Source organism: Antechinus flavipes, chromosome 2, assembly GCF_016432865.1.
Source record: "Antechinus flavipes isolate AdamAnt ecotype Samford, QLD, Australia chromosome 2, AdamAnt_v2, whole genome shotgun sequence".
Taxonomy (NCBI): Eukaryota; Metazoa; Chordata; class Mammalia; order Dasyuromorphia; family Dasyuridae; genus Antechinus; species Antechinus flavipes.
In genome coordinates this window covers 103,827,670-103,852,542 of record NC_067399.1, presented here as the reverse complement: position 1 = coordinate 103,852,542, position 24,873 = coordinate 103,827,670, and the positions used below count along the sequence as shown (strand labels likewise).

The following is a 24,873-nucleotide window of genomic DNA, read 5'->3' as shown; positions in this document are numbered from 1 at the left end:
ACAAGAAATCTAGTGGGAAACTGCAATAGGTGGCTTTCTTTCAGAACTGCACCAAAAAATGGGCCAGCAGCTCACAGGGGTATAAGGAAGGAAGATACTCATAAAACTAGCTCTAGCAAAGACAAAAAAACCTAGTAATCTCCCTTTGGACTAGGATGATCTAATTCTCTGAAGCCTATAGTAAGCTATCCTAAGATTTCATAGAGGGCCTTAAAGGTCCAGCCCTATTAATCTCTCTCTCTCTTTTTTTTTTTTTTAAACTGCACAGCGACATTTATTGTTCCAGCCTGGAAAAACATCCCTTTTTAAATTTCATACAGCAAAGCAAGTTTAAAAACTTCACTCATCAAATAAATGATAATTTAAACAAGAACTTGCTAAAGAAACCTTGTCACAACAACTTTTTAGGGCCTGATCACTTTAAGTCCATGGGGCCATTAAGAAATATCAACCAAGTGTCTCTTTTATAATCTGCAAGCCGTTTTTCTACAAGAAGGAGTAACACATTTCCTTGACTCAGGTGATACATTTAGAAAAGAAATCATGATTTTTTTCTCTTTTGCTGTAACAGGCAGACATTGCATTTTTCATTGTGATCAGGAAAGATCAGCCCTATTAATCTCAAAGAGCAAGGGCAAGGAACAAGCCACCAATGAACTTCTTAAAAAAAAAAAAAAAATCTCCAGGGCCAAATGGATTTACTAGTGATGTCTACCAAACATTTAAAGAACAATTAATATATCAATCCTATATCCAGTCCTATATAAACTATTTGGAAAAAGAGATGATGAAGAAATTCTATCAAATTACTTTTATGACAAATAAACTGCTGATATCTAAACTACCAAGAACCAAAATGGACAAAGAAAATTATAGACCAATTTCCCTAATGAATATTGATGCAAAAAAATTTAAATAAAATATTAGCTAAGAGATTATAGCAATTTATCACCAAGATAATACATTATGATCTGTTAGAATTTATACCAAGAATGCAGGGCTGGTTCAATATTATGAAAACTCTATCAATTGACCATATCAATAACAAAATTAATAGAAATCACATGATTTATTTCAACAGATACAGAAAAAGTTTTTGGCAAAATATAACACCCATTCCTATTAAAAACACTAAAGAAAATGGGAATAAAATGTTAAGCAGTTATCTATCTAAAACCATCAGCAAGCAATTTGTGTAATAGGGGGAAGCTAGAAGCCTTTCCAAAAAGATCAGGAATCAAACAAAGATGCTTGTTGTCGACTCTATTATTGAATATTATACTGAAAATGTTAGCTTTAGCAATATGAGAAGAAAAAGAAATTAAAATAGGCAATGAGGAAACAAAACTCCCTCTTTGCAGATGTATGATAGTACACTTAAAGAATTCTAAAGAATCAACTAAAAAACTACTTGAAACAACAATTTTAGCAAAGTTGTAGAATATAAAATAAATCCACATAAATAATCAGCATTTCTATATACTACCAACAAAGCCCAGCAACAAAAGATATAAAGAAAAATTCCAGTTAAAATAACTGAAGACAATATAAAATATTTGGAAGTCACCTGCCAAGACAAACCCAGGAAGAATTACATTTATAAAAACACTTCACACAAATAAAGTCAGATCTAAACTACTGGAAGAATATCAATTACTTATGGGTAGGCTAAGCTAGTATAATAAAAATGACAATTCTACTTATTCAATATCATACCCATCAAACTACCAAAAATTATTTTAGAGAGCTAGGAAAATAATAAAATTCATCTGAAAGAACAAAAGGTCAAAAATATCAATGGAATTAATAGGAAAAATGCAAAGGAAGGTGGTTTACCCATACTAGATCTAAAACTATATTAAAAAGCAGCAATCATCAAAACTATTTGAGATGGGATAAGAAATAGAATGATAGAATAAGTTAGGTAATAAGATAAAGAAGTAAATGACTATAGTAATATATTGTTTGATAAGTCCAAAGATTCCAACTTATGAAGCAAGAACTCATTATCTGACAAAAACTATTGGGAAAACTGGAAAATAGTATGGTAAAAATGAGGTACAGACCAACATCTCACACCATATATTAAGACAAGGTGAAAATGGATGTTTTAAACATAAAAGGTGTTATCACAGGCAAAACAGGAGGACAAGGAATAGTTTACCTGTCAAATCTAGGGAGAAAAAAAAGAATTTGTGACCAAACAAGAGATAGAGCACATTATGAAATGCAAAATGGTTAATTTTGATTACATCAAATTAAAAGTTTTACACAAACAAAACTAATGCAACCAAAATTAGAAGGAAAGCAGAAATCTTGGAAATAATTTTTACAGTCAGTGTTTTCCTTATAAAAGCCTCATTCGCTATTGAGGACTGAATCAAATTTATAATAATGCAAGTCATTCCCCAGCTTATAAATGATTAAAAGCCACCAACAGGCAGTTTTCAGATGAATAAATTAAAGTTATCTATAGTTGTATGAAAAAATGCTCGAAATCTATGATTAGGGATTATTAGGGAAATGCAAGTTAAACAATTTTGAGGTATTATTTCATAACTATCAGATTGGCTGATATGACAAAAGAGGAAAATGATAACTGTTGGACAGGATGTGGGAAAAGTGGAATATTCATTCATTATTGGTGGAGTTGTTAACTGATTCACCTACTTTAGAGAACAATTTAGAATTATGCCTAAAGGGCAATCAAATTATGCATATTCTGTGATCCAACAATATCACTATTGGGTCTGTGATCTTAAGAGATCATAAAAAGTGAATAGAATCCACATGTACAAAAATTTTTATAGCAGCTCTTTTTATGGTAGCAAAGAACAGGAAATTGAGGGGATGCCCATCAACTGGGGAACAGCTGAATAAGTCATGTTACATGAACGAAACAGAATACTATTGTACTATGAGAAATGATCTAAACTGAGTTATTGTTGTCAAAAAATAGGAAATGAATGGAGGCTGTGGATATTGATTATAATAATTTTCTCCAGAAGTTCAGACTATACCAGCTGCCATTAAAAAAAAGAAGAAAAATAATGTAAAAATCATCTAAGTTGGCTAACACAAAATTTAAGTGTTAAGCCAACAGATGTGGCAGGCAAAGAACACTGGTTTAGAATATTAAATTCCTTTATAAAATCTTACAAAGAATTATGGTGGAAGTTTACAAACAGTATCATCTAATAAAACAGTAAGAAGCAGTGTAGAAAAGCAACTGTTTAAAGAAAAGCTTGACAAAAGACCTAAACAAAATCACATGACAAAACTGGGAGGACAGCAGACAAAAGGACAAAAAAAAAAAAAAAAAAAGCAACTTTTCATAACAAACTTTATACCATCAAAGATAGGTGAAGTCATTCTTATTCACAATTTCTCTAAAGTTACCAGTGCTTTGTTAGCCAGATCTGATTCTTCTCAGGCCTTTCCAGCAGACTACTCCATTCATCATTTCTACTCTCCTATTTCAATCTTTCCTTGTCTCCTGCTTCACTAGTACCTACAAACATGCCCTTGTCAGTTAATCATCCTTTATCTCTCTCCTCCCCTTTTGGCTTATACACTAGTGGCTCTATTTCCTGACTCCTCTCACTATTTTATAAACCCTCTATAATCTGACTTCCAAATTGATCATTCAACAGGAATTGCCTGCTACAAAATTGCCAATGATTTCTTAATTGCAAGAGGTACTCAATTATGATCCTTCTTGATCTCTGCAACATTTAATACTCAATCACCTTTCTTCTCCTGGATATTCTCTTCTTTCTGGGTTTTCATTACAGTGCTCTCTCCTCCTCCAATCTGATCTTTCTTTTTCAAGTTACTATTATTTCCATTTACTGTGGTTTTATCACAAAATTCTGGCTTTGGCTCTCTTTCCTTCTCCTCCCCCATACCAGGGTCTTTATTACCTATGGTCCAGAAATTTCTTTTTTAATATTTTGATAATGATATTTCAATGTAATTGGCTTCCTTTGTAATATTTTATTTTACGCACTGAAAAACACTATTCTGAGGTGTCTATGTCACAGAAAAAGTTACAAATCTCCACTTTATACTTTTAAATTAGATTTTCTCATTAATTTTCATGGGTTGAATAATCAATTCTATGCAAATGAATTATTTACATATTCATTTCCAACTCTCATCTCTCTCCTGAGCTCCAATCCTCATCCCCAATTGTCTCTTGGACAACCCTAATGGTCCTGAAAGCAACACAAAATTTCTGACCATAACCTTTGTTAGACCTCCTTAGTAATAAGCCTGTATGGAGAATGAACTAGAATGGGGAGAGGGAGGAAAAAGGAGAGATTTAAGGCGGGAAAAACAAAAGGCTGAAATTGCCTTTTGCAATATTGCAAATTGCAATAGCCCAATGAGAGTTAAGAGAGCCTGAACTAAGGTAGTGGTTATGTGAGTAAAGAGAAAGGAAAAGATCTGAGAGATATTGTGTAAATAGAATGAATGAGATTTGACAACTGATTTGATACACTAAGCTTTGGGAAAGTGAGGGAAAATGAGTCAAAGAGCTTCCATCTCTCCCTGTATTTTGTTTCTCCCCACACCTATTTTTTGATCTCACAACCTGTCTGTCATTCCATGTTTTCCCAAGTCACTGTCCCTCTTCTAGCCATACTATGCTCATTTCCCAATCTTTATTATTAATAAGCAATTCAATTCTATTGTGTTTATAACCATCAAGTCTCATCCTTATCCAATCCTGACCCCAAGATTATACCTATCATCAGCCTTTCCTTTTCCTCTCCACATGCTATAGAACAACACTAGAGGACATTACAGAACTTATGCTAAGCAAGTCAAGTCAATAAGCATTTATGTGATGATACTGTGTGCCATGCCCTGGGTAAAGCTCTTGGGACATAAAGACAAAAACCACTCCATGCTCTCAAGGAACTCACAGTTCAATGAAGAAGACAACATACATAATACAAACAAGATTATACACACACACACACACACACACACACACACACACAGAGAGAAAAAGAGAGGGAGGGAAGAAGGGAGAAAGAGAAAGGAAGAGGGAGAGGGGGGAGAAGAAAGAAGAGAAAGAGAGAAAGAAAAGAAAGAAGAGAGAGAGGGAAGGAAAAGAAGGGGGAAGAGATGAGGGGAGAGGGAGGAAAAGGGGGGGAAGGAGCAAAAGAAGGAGAGGACGGGGAAGAGGCAGAGGCAGAGAATGAATAAACTGAAGATACCCTGTTGGAATGGAAACATTAGCAATAAGAGGAATCAGGAAAGAGGAAATCTTAAGAAATTGGGAATTTAGTCCCTATCACATTTCCCAAAGCAGCTGTTCTAAATCTTTTCTTCTTTTCTTAGGTTTACCATTTTATTCCTTTTTTCACAACAAAAGATCTCATCTTCTACTTCACCAAGAAAATAGGGGCTTTTGTTGTTCTCCTATCTTGTTCCCTCTTTTGCTTTAGATGCCAAAGATGTAAACCTTTTCCTCACCAAGGCCAACCCCCTCCATTGTGCCACTTATCTTCAGTCATCCCTATCTACCAACTTTTAGCATCCTACTTAACTAATTTCTTCTATCCTACCTAAATGTCCAAGTCTCCCCTAGCCTTAAAAACCTTTCACCTGACCTCTGCCATCCTCTCAAGTTACCATTCTCTCCACCGCTAACACTCCCTTTTACAATGAAGTTCACACGACTGTCTTCACTTATTTCCTCTACTTCTTCCCCTATTCACTTCTCAACAGTCCTTGCAATCTGCTTTCAAATTTCACTGCTTAAATGTAACTGTTTTAAATAATTACCAATTATCTGTTCATTGCTAAACTGGCAGCCTATTTTCAGCACTTAACCTTCTTGATCTCTCTGTAGCACCTGACCCTGTTCACCTGATCTCACTGTAGCACCTGTTCACTCTTCACCAAGGTAAGCTCTCCTTAAATTTTTATAACATCCTTTTTTCCTCATTTTCCTTCTATTTGTCTGACCACAACTTCTCAGTTCACCTCTGTAATATATTTATTCATATCCTGCCTCATTACCCTGTCCCCCAAGATTCTTTCCTAGGACCTCTTCTCTCCTACATTGTCTATTGTGACACAGTAGATTCTATGGATTTTATTATTTTGGCAAATAACTCAATTTATACAGGCCATTCTAATCTTTTTTCTGAGTTTCAGTCTTGAACTAACTCAGTGACTACAGGACCTTTCTACTTGAATATCCTGTAAGTATTTTAAACTCTTTTCCCTCACTCTCCCTCATTCACCTTCTTCCATTCCATTGAGGGTAGCATCATCTTTCCAGTAACTGAAATTTCATGTCTTGAAGTCATTTTCCACTTTTCCCTTACTGTATCAAATTTCATTCATTCTATTTATACAATCTCTCTCAGATCTTTCCCTTTCTCTTTACTTCACCTCTCATTTGACTATTGCAACGGCCTTTTGTTTTTCCTGCCTTACATCTCTCCCCTTTCCAATTCATTCTCCATACAGGCTTATTACTAAGCAGGTTAACAATGACAATCTCTTGCCTTTTTGCTTGCCTTTTACAGTCCTTCACAGTATGGCTCAACCTACTTTTCCAGAACTATACATCACTTACTTACTCTCTATTCTAACCAAATTGGCCTTCTACATCAACTAACATCTTTAGGAGCTAGGCAGTTAGATACAATAGAAAGAGTATTAGGCCTGGCATTGAGAGAAATAAGTTCAAGTTTCCTCTTGAACACTCACTAATTGTGTGATCCTGGATAAGTGGCTTAAACTTATCTGCCTCAGTTTTCTCAATTGTTAAAAAAAAAAAAAAAAAAAAAAAAAAAAAGCAAAGGGAGGGAAAGAATGACAAAAATAGCACCTACCTCACAGTGTGTTGTTTTGAGGATCAAATGATATATTGTAAAATATATAGCAGCACACCAGGTACAGAGTAGGTATTAATCAATATTTGTTCCCTTCTCATTTCTGTGCTTTTTTCTCAGCTTTCTCCAATGCCTAGAATGCTCCATTTGTTCTCCCTGCCTCAAGTAACAGTCCTCTTCAATCCTTTCTACCAGAGCTGCCAAAATAGTTCTCCTAAAACAGAGATCTGACGACATTATTTCCCTGCTCAGGAGCTTTTCTAATTGCCTCTAAGGTTAAATTCATCCTCTTTGGCTTAAATTTAAAGCTTTTCATAACATTGCTCTAGCCTATCTTCCTAGGCTTATTACACTGTACTATATACCTCCCCCACTCACCACTAAACCTCATCCCACATAGTACCTCTTAGTCAAATAGCACCATTTTTATCTCCCCAAACTTTTGGCACTCTATCTCTCACTACCTTTGCACTAATGTTCTTCAAGCCTCTAATGCCCTCAAGTCCTAACTTCTACCTATTAGAATCACTCCTCTCCTTAAAAGACTCTGCTTAACCCCCTCCACACTCTCAACCTCTAGCTACTATTGTCCTCTCAAATTCACCTATATATATGTGTGTGTGTGTGTGTGTGTGTGTGTGTGTGTGTATTTTTTTTTCCCTTGAGAGAATGCAAGTTGAGGGCAAGGACTATTTCATTTTTGTGTTTGCACTTCCAACACTCTAACACCTAGAAGGGTTTCAATAAATGTTTGTATATTGATTTTTAGTATTTTCCTTCTCCTCAAATTATCAGGTATATGCTAATCCATTTGTGCATTTCACTTCTCAATATATTGTAACTTCTTTTGAGGGAAAAATGGTTTTTTATTGCACATAGTTGATGTTTAATAAATACTTTTTTGGATTCAATTAGACAGGCTGTTGTCTAGTCAGTCTTCCCACTTTGTAGCTATGAAATGAGATTATTCTCTATTAAGTTTCATCTTATCTGACTTAACACAATGTGTAGGCTTCCAAGGTCCTTTAAGATCCACTTTTATCTAGTGTGGTAGCTGTCCCACTTCATCCTCCCAACTTGGTGTTATTTGTAACTTTGATTGTATGCTAGTAGTAAATTTGATAGTCTTTAACCTAATTATCAATTTTATAAATGTTAAACACAGACCAAACACAAAAGCATTGAAGTCTGGATAATGAAAGCTGAGTGGTGTTGTGTTGATTCCTTTGAATCTATGGATAATAAGAGAATATAAATATTTTTCTTACTTATACCATATTACAATGTTTGTGTTTCAAGGAAAACAAACCCTGATCATTTCTGTTCAAATAATATATTATAAAACAAAGGCCAAACCTGTGATGTCCGGGACTTTGCAAGAGGAGAAGTACATGCTTCTTGAAATTGATCTTCATTAATTCCAATTTCTTTTAGATAACTTTCTAACAGTTTTTCAACCTAGTGAAAGAAAATATACAAATCCATAAATAACTTTATATATATAAAATATTAACTGGGGATGGGGGAGAGGAAAACAAATATTTTGTAAGAATTGCTGCCATCTTTAATAAAACAAGTAAAAATACAGGGCATTTGAAAAATTCTACCATTCTCTCACATACATATATAATTTTTAAAAAATCGTTAAGACCTGTGATTTCAGGAATGGCCAGCTAAGAAATGGCCTCTACTAATGTCTAATAGCACCTTTTCTTCCAAGTTTAAAGTTGTCAGGGGCACTGAGAAGTTAGGTGACTTTCCCAGGGTCACAGCCAATATGTGCCAGAGAAATGACCTGACCAAGGGTTACCAGACTCCAAAGCCATCTCTTTATCAATGTATAAATACTATCTTCTAGTAATTACAAATTAATTCACAGAAAAGTCCTCACAGAATAAGCACCCTTGTTTTCAAAAGGCAAACACTCAAGAGTAAAACATCATTTGTAAAGGGCCATAGACGGAATTAAGATGAATTTACTTTCATATCCTCTATTAAAATCAAACCAAGTTTCTGAGACCAGATTTGAACTTAAAGTCTTCCTGACTCAATATCAGAAAACTCAAGTTAATAATATAATTTTCCTGCTACTCAAACACTTTATTATTATATAATGAGATAGAAAACAGTATCAAACCTATCCACTTCTCTTCCCTTCCCCCATTTCTTGGAAGCAGCAAAAGAAAAAGGAGCTTCAAAAATTTTTCCCAATATGCCTTAAGAAACAACCAAAATTATTATTGAGATTCCATATAGTTAGAATACAGATAATAATTCCAGTACATAGGATTTTTAAGGTTTGATTGATAAAATAGTCTTCTAGTTGATTTCTGTGTCCCAAGTCTCCCCACCTTAGCATCTTCTACACAACTGGAGGACTTCTTTGGATCATGCTCCTTGCATGAAGTACCATCTCTCCTCAACCTTATTCAGATTTCTCCTCTCCTTGCTCCATTTTCAGTTTTCTTTTGTGTTTTATTTTCCATTATTAGACAGCTTAGGGACAGCTAGGTAGTGCAGCAGATAGAACACTAGGCCTGCAGTCAGGAAGACTCTAAGTTCAAATCCGGTCTCAGACACTTATCAGTTCTGAAACCCTGGAAAAGTCACTTATTCCTGTTTGCCTCAGTTTCCTTTCTGTGAAATGAACTGCAGAAGGAAATGACAAACTATTCCAGTGTTCTCTGCCATGAAAACCCAAAAATGTGGTCACGAAGAGTGTGAAACAACTGAATAACATTAGACTGTTAAGTTCCTTGAGGACAGAGACTGTTGGTTTTTTCCCTTATCTGTATTTAGTACAAAGCCTGGCAAATAGAACTTAGTAAATAATTTCATCACAAAAATCTTGTGGTAGCATGTTTAAGCAGATTCATTTCACAGAAAAGGATAGTGAAGCAAAAACAGGCTAAGTGACTTGCCCAAGATCACACAACTAGTAAACATCAATACAAACCAAGGTTGTATGACCAAAATATATGCCCTTTTAACTATACTCCACTGAGTGAACAAAATACTGAAAGAACCTTTGAACTTGGCATGATTAGTGATGATGTTAGGTTTAATTTCTGCATTATAAGTAAAAGAAATTAAGGATAGAAAAATCTATTACATATGATTTTAAAAAACACTTAAGTTTTATTTCACCTCTTATCAACTGTTTTTTTTTTTTTTTTAAATCAATGAAGGTAACTTGCCAGTTCTTTGTACTCCTGATGAATTTCTGTATATGTCAACTTGCTTTCTTCTTCATCATCAAAAACTAAAATTTAAGAGAATTAATAAACATATTATACACAAAGTAATGTAAAAGAACAAGTTGAGATTATAATGCAAAGATCTCTATTTAAAATCAACTCGATTCTCACTTACCTGGATATCATATATTCGAAAACATAATATGTTGTAGTATTTATAAGTGTTAAGGACGTTTAGGACCCTTTACAAGACTACCTCAAAAAGTAAATTATGTAATTCTAAAACAGCTCATATCAAATTACAATGGAGTCCAGATTATATTTTCATACCAGAATACAGTTGTGGCAAATAATGCTTGAAATAAGTAATTTAATAAATATTTTAAGCAGTTAAAATTTACATGCCAAATTTTTTTAAGAACAAATAATACTGTCTACTCAATAATAAGAAATAAATAAGAATAAATAAATAAATAAGAAATCTGTTCTATAGGGTTCATAAAATAATATGACTCTTCTTACCCTTAATCTAAAACCTAGCTAATAAAGACAAGACCCATGAAATGCCAGACCATTTTTAAAGATAAACTTATCTTAAGATAAGTTAGTTGTAGTACTAACTGCCATAAGATTTCACAAAATCTGTTTAAAGTGAACCTTATTCTGACTTGACTGAGTATTATTTACATTTGAAACACCATTCATTCAAAAGTGCCAAGGGGTCTATATAGTACCTACTCACATATTAATCTATTATCATAATTTACCCTGGCATATATCATCTATGTACACAGTTGTTTGCAAGTTGTTTCCACTACTAAAATGTAAGATTCTTGAGGGCAGAAATTATTTTTTTACATTCCTGTATATATCTATTTCTTGTGCTTAGCACAATGCCACATTATTTAAGTCAGAGAACAACTTTCACCTTCTTAACCCACAAAAATCTATTATCTTTTCTCCATGGAACCTGAACCTCCCCCATATACTTGTTGGTTCTTCCATATTTATGTTTCCCTTGATTTTTGCATCATCATCCAGGTCACACATAGATAATCATCAGTTATCCTCCAAGGCTGTCTTCTCTTCTGCCTCTATATTTCATTTAGTTATCTCATCAGCTTCTAAAGATTCAATTATCATGTCTATGCAGATGATTTTAAGATTTATTTGTCCTAATTCTAATCTCTCTTGGGACTTTCAATTTCATAGTTCCAAATGCTTGTAGGTACCTTCAAGTGGATGTCTTAGAGAAATCTTAAAGTCAATATGTCCAAAATGGAACTCATCTTTTCCCCACCTCTCAAAACCTCCCTTTTTGCTAACTTCTTTACAACTGTTAAATATACCACCATTCTCCAAATCATTCAGACTTGCAATTTAGCGTTCTCAATTCCTTCCTCTCACATGACCCTGCTTACCATCCCAATAAAGAATCAATGATTAAGTCTTATCATTCCTACCTCCTATATGTTCCCTTCTCTTCTCTATGAAACACTCTGATGCACAAACCTTTATCACCTCACACCTAGACTACTGAAATAAAATTATTGGTAGATCTCCTTGCTTCAAGCCCCTCCAAACTCCAGTCGTGCTCCATTTAACTATCAAACTGTCTGAACTAAAATGCAGGTCTGATCATGTGCCCTCTCTATACAATCAACTCTTGTGGTTCTCTATTGCCTCCAGAATAAAATATAAAATCCTCAGTTTGGTTTTTAAAGCTGTCCATAACTTGGCTCCATTTTACCTTTCTAATTTTCTTACATCTCATAACCTACCACATACTCTACAATCCAGTAAGAGTTACTTTGGCATCCCTTCCACAAGATACTCTTATCTCCCACTAAGCATTTTTACTGTCAGTTCCCATATTTAAAACTTTCTCCCTCTTCATCTCCAATTCCTAACATCCCCAGCTTTCTTCAAATCTCAGCTTCCCAACTTCAAGAATCTTTCCTAATCCTCCTTAATTTTAGATTTTTACCTCTGAGATTATTTCCAATTTACCCTATATATAAATCCTGTTTGTACAAAGCTGTTTGCCCTGTTGTCTCCTCCTTGCCCATCCCTTTAGATTAAACTCTTTGAACTGTTATGCCTTTCGTTGTTCCCTCCTCCTCACCCCCCCAAGTTAACAGTGCCTGGCACACAGCAGGCATTCAATAACTGGCATTTGACTGACTTACTGACATAAGTGATTAACAAAAGATTTTTAAAGTATAATTACAAAGAATCCATATGAGAAAATACTAACTCCACCCTTTATAGAGGTGGAAGAGCCACAGGCATTGCACATTGAGTATTATTTTCTCACTTTTTGGATTAATTAGTTATGCTAACTTTTTCCTCTTTCATTTCCTGTCTTTAAAAACAATACCATTTGTTATATGGAATAGTGCTCTGAGCGGGGAAATGATAAAGGAGGAATTATGATGTTTTAAAAAAGACAAATTAAAACTTACTTTAAAAAAATAAAATAGTTCTTGACTAATTGGCTCAATTGTTTTTAGAGCAAAAATATCCCTAGGTCCTCCTTTCTTAAGCAAATGGTATTTCATAGCATACTCCAAATCCTCTTGTTGAAAACAGCTTTTAAAAACTCAATGAATCCCTCTGGAGACAGGAAAGGGTGGGCAGGGATCTCCATCCATCACTTAGTTGTTGGAGTAAAGTTTCCAGTCAGTTAAAAAAAATTTCTATTCCCCTCCCACTTTCTTGTATGGCTTTCAGCTTTTCTTGGGACGGAAACATGGCTTTAAGTTGGGTATTTTCTTTGAAATCAAGAAAACACCGGATGGGGACAGGAGTAGGAATGGAGATGGAAGTGGAAATGGGGTAAGAAGAGAGATGTGAGAGAATAGGGTAGTTAGGGTGGAAGTGGGGATAAAGGTGGGGGAGTGGGGCTTGGAGTGGGAGAAGTGTGAAAGGGGAAGATGGATTTGGAGAGTTGGGATGTGGATGGGAGTTAGGGTGGAGGAGGCGAAGAGAGATTTGGACCAGTGGGGAGTGGAGGGTCGGGTGGAGAGTGTGATGAGATGGGATGGAGTTGGAGTTGGGAAGAAATGGGTTTGTCGGTAGGCGTGAACGAATGGAAATAGAATTGGGGAGTGTGGGGAGGAAGGGGGGTTGGGAGTGGGTAGAAGGGCGGGGCTGGAGGGATGTGAGGAGAAGAGGATAGAGGTTGAGAAAGAGGAGGGGGGGGGGTAGAAGTGGGGGAAGGTAAAGGGGAAGGGTAAAGAGGGAAGGCAGAGGAGGGGAGAATGACGTTTGGGGGAGAGATTCGGGGAGTCATGCCAGCTTCAAAACTGCCCCTAAACAGAGCTGACGGATGGTCCGCGAGGGCAGAGAGAAGTGAAGACCCCTCCCCAAGTTCTGCACTCTGGCCTGGAGAGTATCAAGGAGGGGAGCTGCTCTTGGGCCCGTGTACCGCGCGGAGGGGGGAAAATGAGGAAGGAGTTGGGTTTTACCTTCACACTTTTGTTCCAGAAAGTCCAAGATGGGGATGGACCAGTCAGGGCCGCGAAGGAAGCCCGCGATGCTCTCCACGACCCACTCCACCTCCTCATCTTCTTCTGCCGCCATGGCCCCCACCCCGCGAACCCCAGGGGAGGGGCAGCTCTGGGCCCAGACGCCCCGCCCGCGCTCTCCGAGATCGGATCCGGCTGCCCCGCTGAGCCCTGGGCTGGCGTGGGGGGAGGGGGACCTTCCCGGGACTGGCTGAAGTGCTGCTCCAGACACCCGGATGGAGGCCCCAAACCGGTTAACTTGAAACGGTCACTATGACAACATACGTAGCTGCCCCCGCCCTGGAGGGTTCGGCTGGAAAGAAGTTCCAGCGCAAGGCACTGAGGGAAGCTGTAAGGATGCTCCGGATTGGCTGGAGAAGGACTCGGGCGAGGCCAAAGGGAAGCAGGGAGATCGCTTTCCGCCGGCGCGGATTCCGGGAGGTTGGAGAGGGATTGTTCCCGATTTCCCGCCGGTAGAAATGGATTTGAAGTCGGCTCTATCATATAATGACTTCGTGGATTCCTGTGATCCTTACTTTCCAACCAATGGCTACAGTAAAAAGAATTGGTCTAAAATACTAAGTAACAATCAGGAGAGAAAATAAACCCTTCAAATTGCCGTCTTGATCTGTGGAAACCTTTAATTTTGTCATACCCATTCTTCTTAATTCCAAAACTTTACCTTCTTTTATAGCTTCTCTTTAATAGCTAAGGTTTTATATAGGGTTTTTACCATTTACAGAGCTTTATAAACGGTTTCATTATCTCACGTCAAGGAATTCCTCCAACTCCTTATTTTGTCCTTATACCACCTTTTCCTTTGACCCTTCTGGCTGTTCTCGATTAATTGAGTTTTTGTCAATCTGGTTTTGTATCCCAGGAGCGCTTTCTGTAGTTGGAGGCGCACCCCTTTGGCCGAGATTCCTAACTTTTCCCTCTTTCCTAAAGTAACTTGAATATGTTAATTCATTAACAGTCTCATCTTTTTTTTAGATTTCAAAGGTTTACAAAGTATTTTCCTCGAAGTAACTCCTTTACAAAGTGTATCTGTATCTTGGAGGTTAAGTGGCACACAGTGAATAAAGAGTTCTAGCTAAGAAGAAATTCTTTTGAATCTAGCCTCAAATTGTTAAGAGTTCTTTGAGCCTGGGCATATCTAGTCATTAAATCTCAGCCTGTTTTCTGTAAAAATAATAGCACCTTCCTCACTGAGTTGGTGTGAAGATCAGTGAAATAACGGAAGTAAAGTTCTTTGCAAACCTTAAAGAACAATATATTAAATGCTGCCTATTATTGTGACCTGCCTAAGATCACACAATCTTCTTAAAAATACGGGAGCTAAATATAGAGATGCTTATTTGAAATCTAGTGTTTTTTCCTACTGCACTTAGATACCTCTAAAATGATTTTCTGCTCTTCTGAAGGAAAATTCCCGCCCCTCTCTCCATTTTTCATTTTAAAAATTAAGGCCATCGGGTATTGCTAAATTAGAAACAAAAACCCCAAAAATACTATGGAGTCTTCCCTTACAGCTAAAATCTCTCCCAAATTTAAATTCCTGTATCTTTAAAAAAAAAATCACTATGAGCCAGCATATGTGTGTGTGTGTATGTATGTTTCCAGTTATATGTAAAACTTTTTTTTACATTTGCTTTTGAAATTTTTGAGTTCCAGATTCTATGAGACAGTATTGGAGAGATTGTGGAAATATGGCCTTGCTATAAACTGTTGGTGGAATTGTGAATTGTTCAACCATTCTGGAAAGCAATTTAGAATTATGCTTAAAAAAAATTGACAAAGTATCCATATACCCTTTAGTATAGAGATTACACTCCCAATCAAAGATAAAGAGATCAAAGAAGTCCCCTCTATATAAAAATGTATATTTAGCAATACTCTTTGTAATAGCAAAGAATTAGAAACAAAGTAGATTGCTATCCATGAACTTTAAGAAAAAAAATGTACATTAATCATTCAGAGAAACTTGGGAAGATTTATGTGAACTGATGCAAAGACAAGAAAGTAGAACCAGCAAAACAATATATCCATTGACTACAACATTGTAAATGGACAAAGCAATAGAAAAAACAAAAGGAAGTGAATACTCTGAATCCTTGGCCAATCTTTGCTTCAAAGAAGAGAAGAGATATAAGAATATACTTTACTGTCTTCTTTCCAAAGGTAGGAGACTATGAATGTGGAATTGTGAATATCTGACTTGATTAATGTGTCAGTTTGTGTTGCTAATACATTAGCTGATAGTTTCTTTTCTTGTTCTTTATTATAATTGAGAAATGTAAAAACAAAAGATATTAATACACCTTTTAGAGGGAAAAATTATTAAAGATAGAAATTCTAACTATCAAAAAAAAATCCTAGCTGTTTATTCATCATTTTCAACAGTTTTGTCCTGCTTTTTGTTTGTTTTTGATATAGAACTATGATTTAATTCACACAGGGAACTTCCTCGTTGAAATAGTTTTCACTGAGAGAAATGATGTATAAATAATAGTCTTATTTTATTCACTTTATGCCCAGAACCAGGCTCTTTCTCCTTCTCTACTTCTAACTAGAGTAAGCCTTTCCTATATTCTTGATCTCACACTTAACAAACATCCCATTTTGGGGTTAATCTTAAAAATACCAATGGCAATAAAAGCATTATTTTAAAATGTAAAACTCAATCCTACAGAAAGTTTGTTTTTGACCTTGTTAATTACTACCTTTGGTGTTCTGAATTCAGCTTCCAACTAAATTATAATAAGAAAACTATTTTAAATCCTATAAGCTACAATTTATCTAGGCTGTAGAATGAGTAAAAGAAATCCTAAATTATATGTTCTTTGCCAATAGTTTCACTTGATTACTTGTTTTATATAACAGCAAGGAGGTGGAAAAACTTGCTATGGGTTGGCAAATAAATGATTACTTGCCACATTTTAAAATTCTTCAGTGGTATCTTAGGTTTGGGAAATCTTATTTAGGATGCTGTTTCTGGCATACCTGTTCTCAATAGCTTTAGAGAGTTGTTAAAACTTCTTTTTTTCATTCTAAATATTGTTACTAATATAGAAATATTTTTATGATAAATACAAAAAATCAACTGCTTAAATTAAATTGCAAAGAGGAAAAAAGGATAGTCTAGTATATAGAATTCTAAATTTGGAATCCAGAATTTGCATCCTATATTAGACACTTCCTAGATATATGATCATGGATAAATTAATTAACTTCTCTAAGCCTCAGTTTCCTCATCTGTAAAATGAGAATGGAATAACCTTAGTACCTAGTATATAAGATTCAGAGGCTCTTAAGCTTTTTCCACTTGGAACTCCTTTTTGCCTAAGAAATTTTTATACAATCCTGTGTACATTGACATATAAAATAAACATCCAGATTAAATATTTACTGATAATAAATCATAAAGAAATTTATTTTAAAACAATTCTTTGGTATACATATAATTTTACCATTTATTAAAGAGGAAAGGAAATTTGTATACTGATGAGATGGATGTGATTGTTTATTTTTAAATAAAAAATTAAATCTTAGTGGAATATTTGATTTGCTTTGCTTTAAGTAGAGCATTCAACTTTTTTTCAGAGTGGACTGATATTTTGATTTTATAATTGTAATGCTGAGAATGCCACTTCACATAAATACATAGTACAAAATGACAGAAGTTTGTTTAGGGCATTTCAGGAACGACTAGAAATTCTGTTTTAATCCTAAACCAAAATTAATTAACTAATTAATTAAAATTTTTAAGGAAGCTCAAGTTTTAAATCTGTGTTGCTTGATACCTCAGCAAATTCTACTTGAACTTTTAATGGCAGGTGACTGATCTTTTTCATTTCAATTGAGTATGGTTTATGAACCCAACTTAGTTTTTTAGAATTATAATTTGAAGGGAAGCAATGTTAAGCTTTAAAGCTATAAAATTTTCTTAAGATATAAACTACTAAAGTTTAACCTTGCACTAAGACTTTTGGGACTTACAAAGACATTATATGATAGTGTTTCAAGTCTTGGTCTGCAATGATGCCAATAATTTCCATCTTCCATAAGGAAATACAAGAAAGATTTTTCATTTTAAAAAATGTTTATCAGATTTAAGTTGTCTACAAAACTCATAGGCTGAAACAAATAGCTTCCTTAATATTACCATCCAGATGTCTTTTATTCAATTGCTACTATTAATTATCAAATAAAATAGGATTTCTAAGTATCACAAGTAATTTCTCACATTACTGTGCTGACCACTATGCTCCCTCCTCCCCACCACTCTTCCTTTTTAATGGAGAAAAAGAAAGAAAATAGAATGACTTCTTTTCTCCCAAACTCAAAGATATGATCCCAACACCTTCTATGCATTTCCCAATCCCTGAGTTCTCTAAGAGGGCTACTGAATCAAAAATCCTGTGATATATTCATTTTAACCTAACTTCTGTTTCACTGATTTTCCCATAGAATTAAAAAATAATTTTAGTGATAATGTAAGGTACTAATAGCTCCATTCAAACTGAACTCATTCATGGACTTTCAATTAAAATATTAAAAAAAATTTTTTTTGAACTTAGCAAACACCAAATAAAATAAGCATTTCCATATACGTAGTAAAACACAAAAAGGAATTACACCTGAAACTCCTAATTTTTATCATATGTGTGCGGCTTTTCTTTTAAACATATAACAAATTTAATAGGGAGGAATAAGCATTTATGTAGTATCTAACATGTGCCAAGCACTTTACAAAAATTAATTCATTCCATCCTTACAACAATCCTACAAGAAAGATGTCATTATTATCTCTATTTAAAATTGAGGAAACTAAGGTAACAGAAGTTGTAATTTGCTTGTGGTCAAACAGTTCATAAGCATCGGAGGCTGGATTTGAACTCTGGTCTGTTTTGACTCCAGGCCTAGTACTCTATTCACTGTACACCACTAGATTCCTCGAACATACTCAGCAACCATCTTATCAGGGTGTTCAGCATTATTTTCAGTAATAAAGCATATTCATAGAATTTTAACAAATTACAGTTTTATTAAGAAACAGTAATGGGCAATATATAAACTAACCACTTTTGTGACCATGAGCACACAGTCTCTACTTCACCTGTAAAAATAAGAAGAGTGGGGGGTAACTAGTTGGTGTAGTGGATAGAGCACCAACCCTAAAGTCAGGAGGACCTGGGTTCAAATCTGGTCATACACTTAATACTAGCTGTGTGACCCTGGGCAAGTCATTTAACCCCCAATTGCTTCAACAAAAAAAATAAAATAAAATAAGAGTGGACTAGATATATTCACACCCCAGTGCTATGATCCTAACACCATTCAATATTCAGTCTCATTTTCAGCATTTTCTATAATTCTACTATAAAAGGTAGTATTCTAATCTTTTCATATAAAGGACAAAATTTGTGTGAATGTTTTAATCTCAATTGACACAATATTTGAAATAGGGTCCTATTTATGAAATGTTAGTTAGATGCTAGGTGAATCAAATAATAGCATTGATAGAAAGAAATTTCAGCTAAGCTAAATATCCTAGAAGCATAAAGTATGTATTACCTAGATGTATGTATTTCCTTTCCTACAAGAAGAGGGAATTTATGAGGGTAGCTAGGTGGTTCAGTGGATAGACTGCTGGGCCTGAAATCAGAAAGACTTATCTTCTTGAGCCCAAAACTGACCTCAGACTAGTTGTATGATCCTAGGCAAGTCACTTAACCCAGTTTGCCTCAGTTTGTCCTAGTTTCTCATGAATATAATGAATTGGAGAAGGAAATGGCAAATGACTCTCTAATATCTTTGTAAAGAAAATCCTAAATGGGGTTAATGAAGAACAAAATTAGCCTTATGCATATGAGCAAAGGTTTCCTTATTATTTTTTGCTCTTCTATTTAATTAAATATATTTTGCTTTGTATTAGTGAACTCTCTTGTTGAGGAGCTAAGGTTCTGAATAGTTACTAATGTAACTTTCAAAGGACTCAGAATTGAGGGGATCTAAGAGCATAAGCTAATATAATAGGGATCTGATATATATGGTAGACGCCATCAGCTTACTAAAATAGTATCTCCATGTTGAGGATGCTAAGGAGATGTTTCCTTAGAGATCATGATAACATGTGAAAAAAGTGTCTTAGAAACATATATGACCCTTCTGTAACTGGTTCAAATTGTCTTGCCACATTGTTAAAAATAACCTTTTTCCACTGACTTTGTGGCCAGAACTGTTGCCATTTTCAAAAGACCCTGAGTCAGCACCACTGTCTTTTTGCCTCATTGTCGTTAGAACACAGAAAAGCTGAATATGTATTTAACCTGCATTTGCAACATGAATGTTTCCTACAAATAAAATAAATTCTCTACTTATTTTATTGAAATTATAGTCAGAAGCTTTTAATGCAGTGCTATGAACCAATGACTCCTGAATTTTTATTCAGAGCTAATTAACTTTAAGTACTTTTTGATGAACACAAAATTAGATTATTGTTTGGGCTGCCTTGGAAAATACTTTGGAAACTGTTGCTAATTCAGAATTAGTCTACTTTCTTAGAAGATTTAGCTGTATGGCATATATTATTATGCTTTTTATCTTAAGAGAGAAATGATTGTTTCTTCATTTTCAGTTCAATTTGAAAAATATTGAGCAAAAGCTTGTTTTCTGCAGCACTTTGTTGTCCACGACAACATCAATATTATACAATAGCCAATTCTGATGATTCTTTCCAACAAGGAGATGATTGAGGCTAGTTCTAATGATCTTGTGATGCAGAGAGCCATCTACATCCAGAGAGAGGTCTGTAGGAATTGACTGTAGGAACATAACAGTCTCACTCTTTTTGTTGTTGTTCTCTTGCATTTTGTTTTCTTACTTATTTACTTTCTTTTTTTTTTTTTTGATCTGATTTATCTTGTGCAGCAAGAGAATTGTATAAATATGTTTATACAAATTGGATTTAACATAGATTTTAACATGTTTAACATATATTGAATTGCTTGCCATCTTTGGGGGGGAGGGGAAGAAGGAGAAAATCTGAAACACAAGGCTATGTAAGGGTCAATGTCAAATTATCTGTGCATATGTTTTGAAAATAAAAAGCTTTATTTAAAAAGTGACCCACTACACACATACCCTCAACAGTCTGGTAGGAGAATGTAAAAATGGGGTAGGGGAAAGAGACGGAGGAGAAAGGAGAGAAGAAAGGGAGGAAAGTAAAGGGGGAGAGTGGAAGAAAAGATTAAAACACAGAATAATTCATGAATGAACTAATGAACAAAAATTTGTTATGCACTTACTATGTGCCAAGCACTGTAGGAACTGCTGAGAGATACAAACAAAAGCAAGATAGTCCTTATCTCCTAACTGGGGGAAGGAAGGGAGTCAGAAAGGGTCAACACATACAAGAAAATTCAGCCTCAGGGCCCAGAAGTTGTAGATGGCAAGGTCATTAGGGTGCATCAGTAAGTCAGATGATAGCACCAGAGCAACCATAAGGATTAAACACACAGATCAGCGAAGTCTGGTAGATCTCCACATCAGCTGGAGGAATGAATAGGTGATTCGTTTCTTTGAATCATTTTGAACAATCAAGTAGCCTGGCTGGACTCTGGGTGTCCTTGGCTTGGGAGAAAAGGTGAAGACATGTGGCAGATCTCAGTGCTCAGCCATGTTGGCACTTTTTGACTGGTTCCCTTTTAAAGAAGCACAAGAGCCATTCAGTTTAGAAGGTAGTTACTGACTGGAAGTATAACAGGAAATCTCATGGAGCTAGTATTTGAATCGGGTTTGAAAGGATGAAAAGAAAATTTAATAAAGATGGGAGATTGGAGAGGTGGAGAAAACATGTTAGGCAGAGAGAACAAAGAGCAAAATTCTACACAGCATGTTTGGAGGAATAGGAAAATGTGCAATTTAATTAGAGCATAGAATATGTGGAAAGGAGTAATATAAGATTGAAAGAGAAGGCTTGTCAGATTTGTAGCAGTCTTTATAGGGATGCAAGGTACCAGGTATAGTGGTTTTTGGTTTAGGGGGTTGTTTTTGTTTTTGATTTTTTTTTACCTAGACCTGTGATTTTATTATTAAAAGGAATTATTGGGAAGGAAATTTCTTCTCCCAATGCAAATGTTAACAGTTCATGTGTTAGAAAATTGCCTTGCATAGGCTTCAAAAGGCTGACATGTAAAGTAGTGGTGGTATTTTGGTTTTTTTTTTTTTTTTTTTTTTTAACATACTAATCAAACCTTACTTAAGGTCTTTCACTGCTTATACAATAACTTTGTTCTTGATAGATGTATTTTTAAAGCACTAATATTATAAAATACAATATTAGCTGTAAAATGCTTCTCACTGTGCCTGGAACATAGTAGGAACTAAATGTTTACACTTTCTGCTCTTTCCAGAAGATCTTAGATACTAGAATTAATTTCCTTTTAGCCTAACTGTATTTGAAGTTTTTTTTTTTTCTCTTGTGGATATGATATATAGGTTTTAATGGAGAAGACAGAATAATCTGGACATGTTTAAAAGACATTTTAGACTGATACCTTCTTTAAAAATTGTAATGTTAATTCTGACACATTCAGTCATCATGAACATCATTTGAATTTTTTGAGCCTTCTTGCCATCTGTAGAATGTGAAGAGGAATATTAAATAAAATGATTAGGGTTATAAAGATTAATGTTTATTTGTAAAATGTTTTAAAGATGAACATTGCTCATATGAGAATAGAATTAATAGCTATGTGATGTTATAGACTGGACTTAGCAGCTATATCAGAGAGTTCTTTTTCAAACAGGTTCATTTAAATTCATTATAACCACATGTCAAACGCTCCAAAAATATTCCATTAATTTGCATGTTTAATAGTTTCTTCATCCAGCTTCATCATATTCTTCTAATTATATGTTTCAATGTATATAGCATTGCATCAAGTTAATTAATATTATATTTTATTTTATAGATACAATTTTAACTTGTATTTTAGATATCTCCAAAGTTCTGAATGACACTTTGTAAACCTCTGTTATAATAGGATAAAGGAATTATCTAAGCGAATTATCTTTTGATAAACAGATCTTAATATCTATTTTTAGATTGTAGCAACTTAGAACACAGTTGTTTGAAGCTGAAATTATTTAATTTCACAGTTTAAACTTAGCCATTAGTGAGTAGAAGTAATGGCCAAAATAAATATTTTTAAAATTAATGTTAATATTTAGTTTACTATGAAAATTCACACTACTGGCAAAATTACACAAGAAAATCACAAATATTGATCTATCATATTTATAGTCTACCTAAAACAATACTAAACATTAATGTGACTCCATTATGAAGAAATTTGCTATAAATAGTAAGTGGCAGGTGGGATGATAAATCTTATTAAGTCTCTGGGTGCTTAGATAACCTTCATGGATAGCATCTAATTTAGTAATCATTATTCTAGAATTATCAGAAACTGGAAAACTGAAATAACTGGAATTATGTTTGGTGAAAATGTGCCAGGAGATTCAAATAGTTCTACTTACAGTTATATGCAGTTAAAGGTGTCGCCAACTTGTAGCATGGGAGTGCCTATTCTTCCCCCTCTTTCCAATCATCTTACACCTAACTTTCCACCATGTATTCTTGGATCCACTAGCATCCTCCTTTCTGTTCCACAAACAAAATACTCTTCTAGTCTAAGGACCTTTCCTCTGGCTGTCCCATACAGCTGAAATATTCTCCTTCTTCAGTTCAGCCTACTGATTTCCTTGTTTTACCTTCAAGGCCCCAGTAATTTTCTATAGGAAGTCTTTCTCATAGCCTCTTTTTTTTTTTTTTTTTTGTCTTCTATATTTTATTTTATTTTTAAAAATTTTAATTTTATTTTATTTAATAATAACTTTGTATTGACAGAATCTATGCCAGGGTAATTTTTTACAACATTATCCCTTGCACTCGCTTATGTTTCGTTTTTTCCCCTCCCTCCTTCCACCCCCACCCCCCCAAGATGGCAAACAGTCCTATATATGTTAAATATGTTGCAATATATCCTAGATACAATACATATTTGCAGAACCGAACAGTTCTCCTGTTGCACAGGGAGAATTGGATTCAGAAGGTAAAAATAACTCGGGAAGAAAATCAAATATGCAAATAGTTCACATTCTAGTTTCCCAGTGTTCCTTCTTTGGGTGTAGCTGTTTCTGTCCATCATTTATCCATTGAAACTCAGTTAGGTCTCTTTGTCATAGAAATCCACTTCCATCAGAATACATCCTCATACAATATTGTTGTCGAAGTATATAATGATCTCCTGGTTCTGCTCATCTCACTTAGCATCAGTCCATGTAGGTCTCTCCAAGCCTCTCTGTATTCATCCTGCTGGTCATTCCTTACAGAACAATAATATTCCATAACATTCATATGCCACAATTTACCCAGCCATTCTCCAATTGATGGGCATCCATTCATTTTCCAGTTTCTAGCCACTACAAACAGGGCTGCTACAAACATTTTGGCACATACAGGTCCCTTTCCCTTTTTTAGTATCTCTTTGGGGTATAAGCCCAATAGAAACACTGCTGGATCAAAGGGTATGCACAGTTTGATAACTTTTTGGGCATAATTCCAGATTGCTCTCCAGAATGGTTGGATTCGTTCACAACTCCACCAACAATGCATCATCTCATAGCCTCTTAATTTTAAGGTCTTTCCTCTCATTTCCTATTTATTCTGCACACAACTTGTTTGTACATAGTTGTTTGCCTTTTGTCTCCCACATAAGATTCTAAACTGCTTGAGGATAGACACTATCTTTTGCTTCTTTTTGTGTCCCCAGGGCTTAACAATGTGTAGGCACATAGTAGACACTTAATAAATGTTTATCGATTGACTGATTGACTGACTTGTGTAATCCTGATTATAGTTTCTCATTATGTTATAACTTTATTCCTAGTTACTTAAATTATTTTTTTCTTTGACCTGAAAATACTGGGTTTTGGCTTTAATGTTTCAGGGTATGTTCAATTTAGGAGTTCTTTCAGGAGGTGATTGATGGAGTCTTTCTATTTTCAACTTTCCTTCTGGTTTTGATAATTCTGACTGATTTTCTTTTATGATTTATCAAAGTATGGCGAAATTTCTTGTTTGATTATGGTTTTCTGGGAGTCCACTGATTTTTAAATTACCTTACCTCAAAAAGTTTTCATGTCATTTGTTTCTGATAATATTTTCTCCTTCTGATTTTACTCTATTGATTATTACCTCATTATAACATTGAATTCTTTTTTGCTCCATTCTGTTTT

At 34.8% G+C, this 24,873-nt stretch overlaps 1 protein-coding gene and 1 pseudogene across 1 annotated transcript in view; one reads left to right on the top strand and one right to left on the bottom strand.

Moving 5' to 3' along the window:
- The window catches only part of CFAP36 (cilia and flagella associated protein 36), a 40,820-nt gene extending 26,949 nt beyond the window's left edge, over positions 1–13,871 (bottom strand). The window contains exons 1-3 of the mRNA XM_051975308.1: positions 13,528–13,871; positions 10,058–10,122; positions 8,217–8,318 (exon numbers count right to left, since the gene is read on the bottom strand). Coding sequence (XP_051831268.1) covers positions 8,217–8,318; positions 10,058–10,122; positions 13,528–13,642 — 282 coding nt within the window. The 5' untranslated portion in view covers positions 13,643–13,871. The remainder of the gene's footprint in view (positions 1–8,216; positions 8,319–10,057; positions 10,123–13,527) is intronic.
- Positions 13,840–24,873, top strand: part of LOC127546466 (ADP/ATP translocase 3-like) — a 46,523-nt pseudogene continuing 35,489 nt past the window's right edge.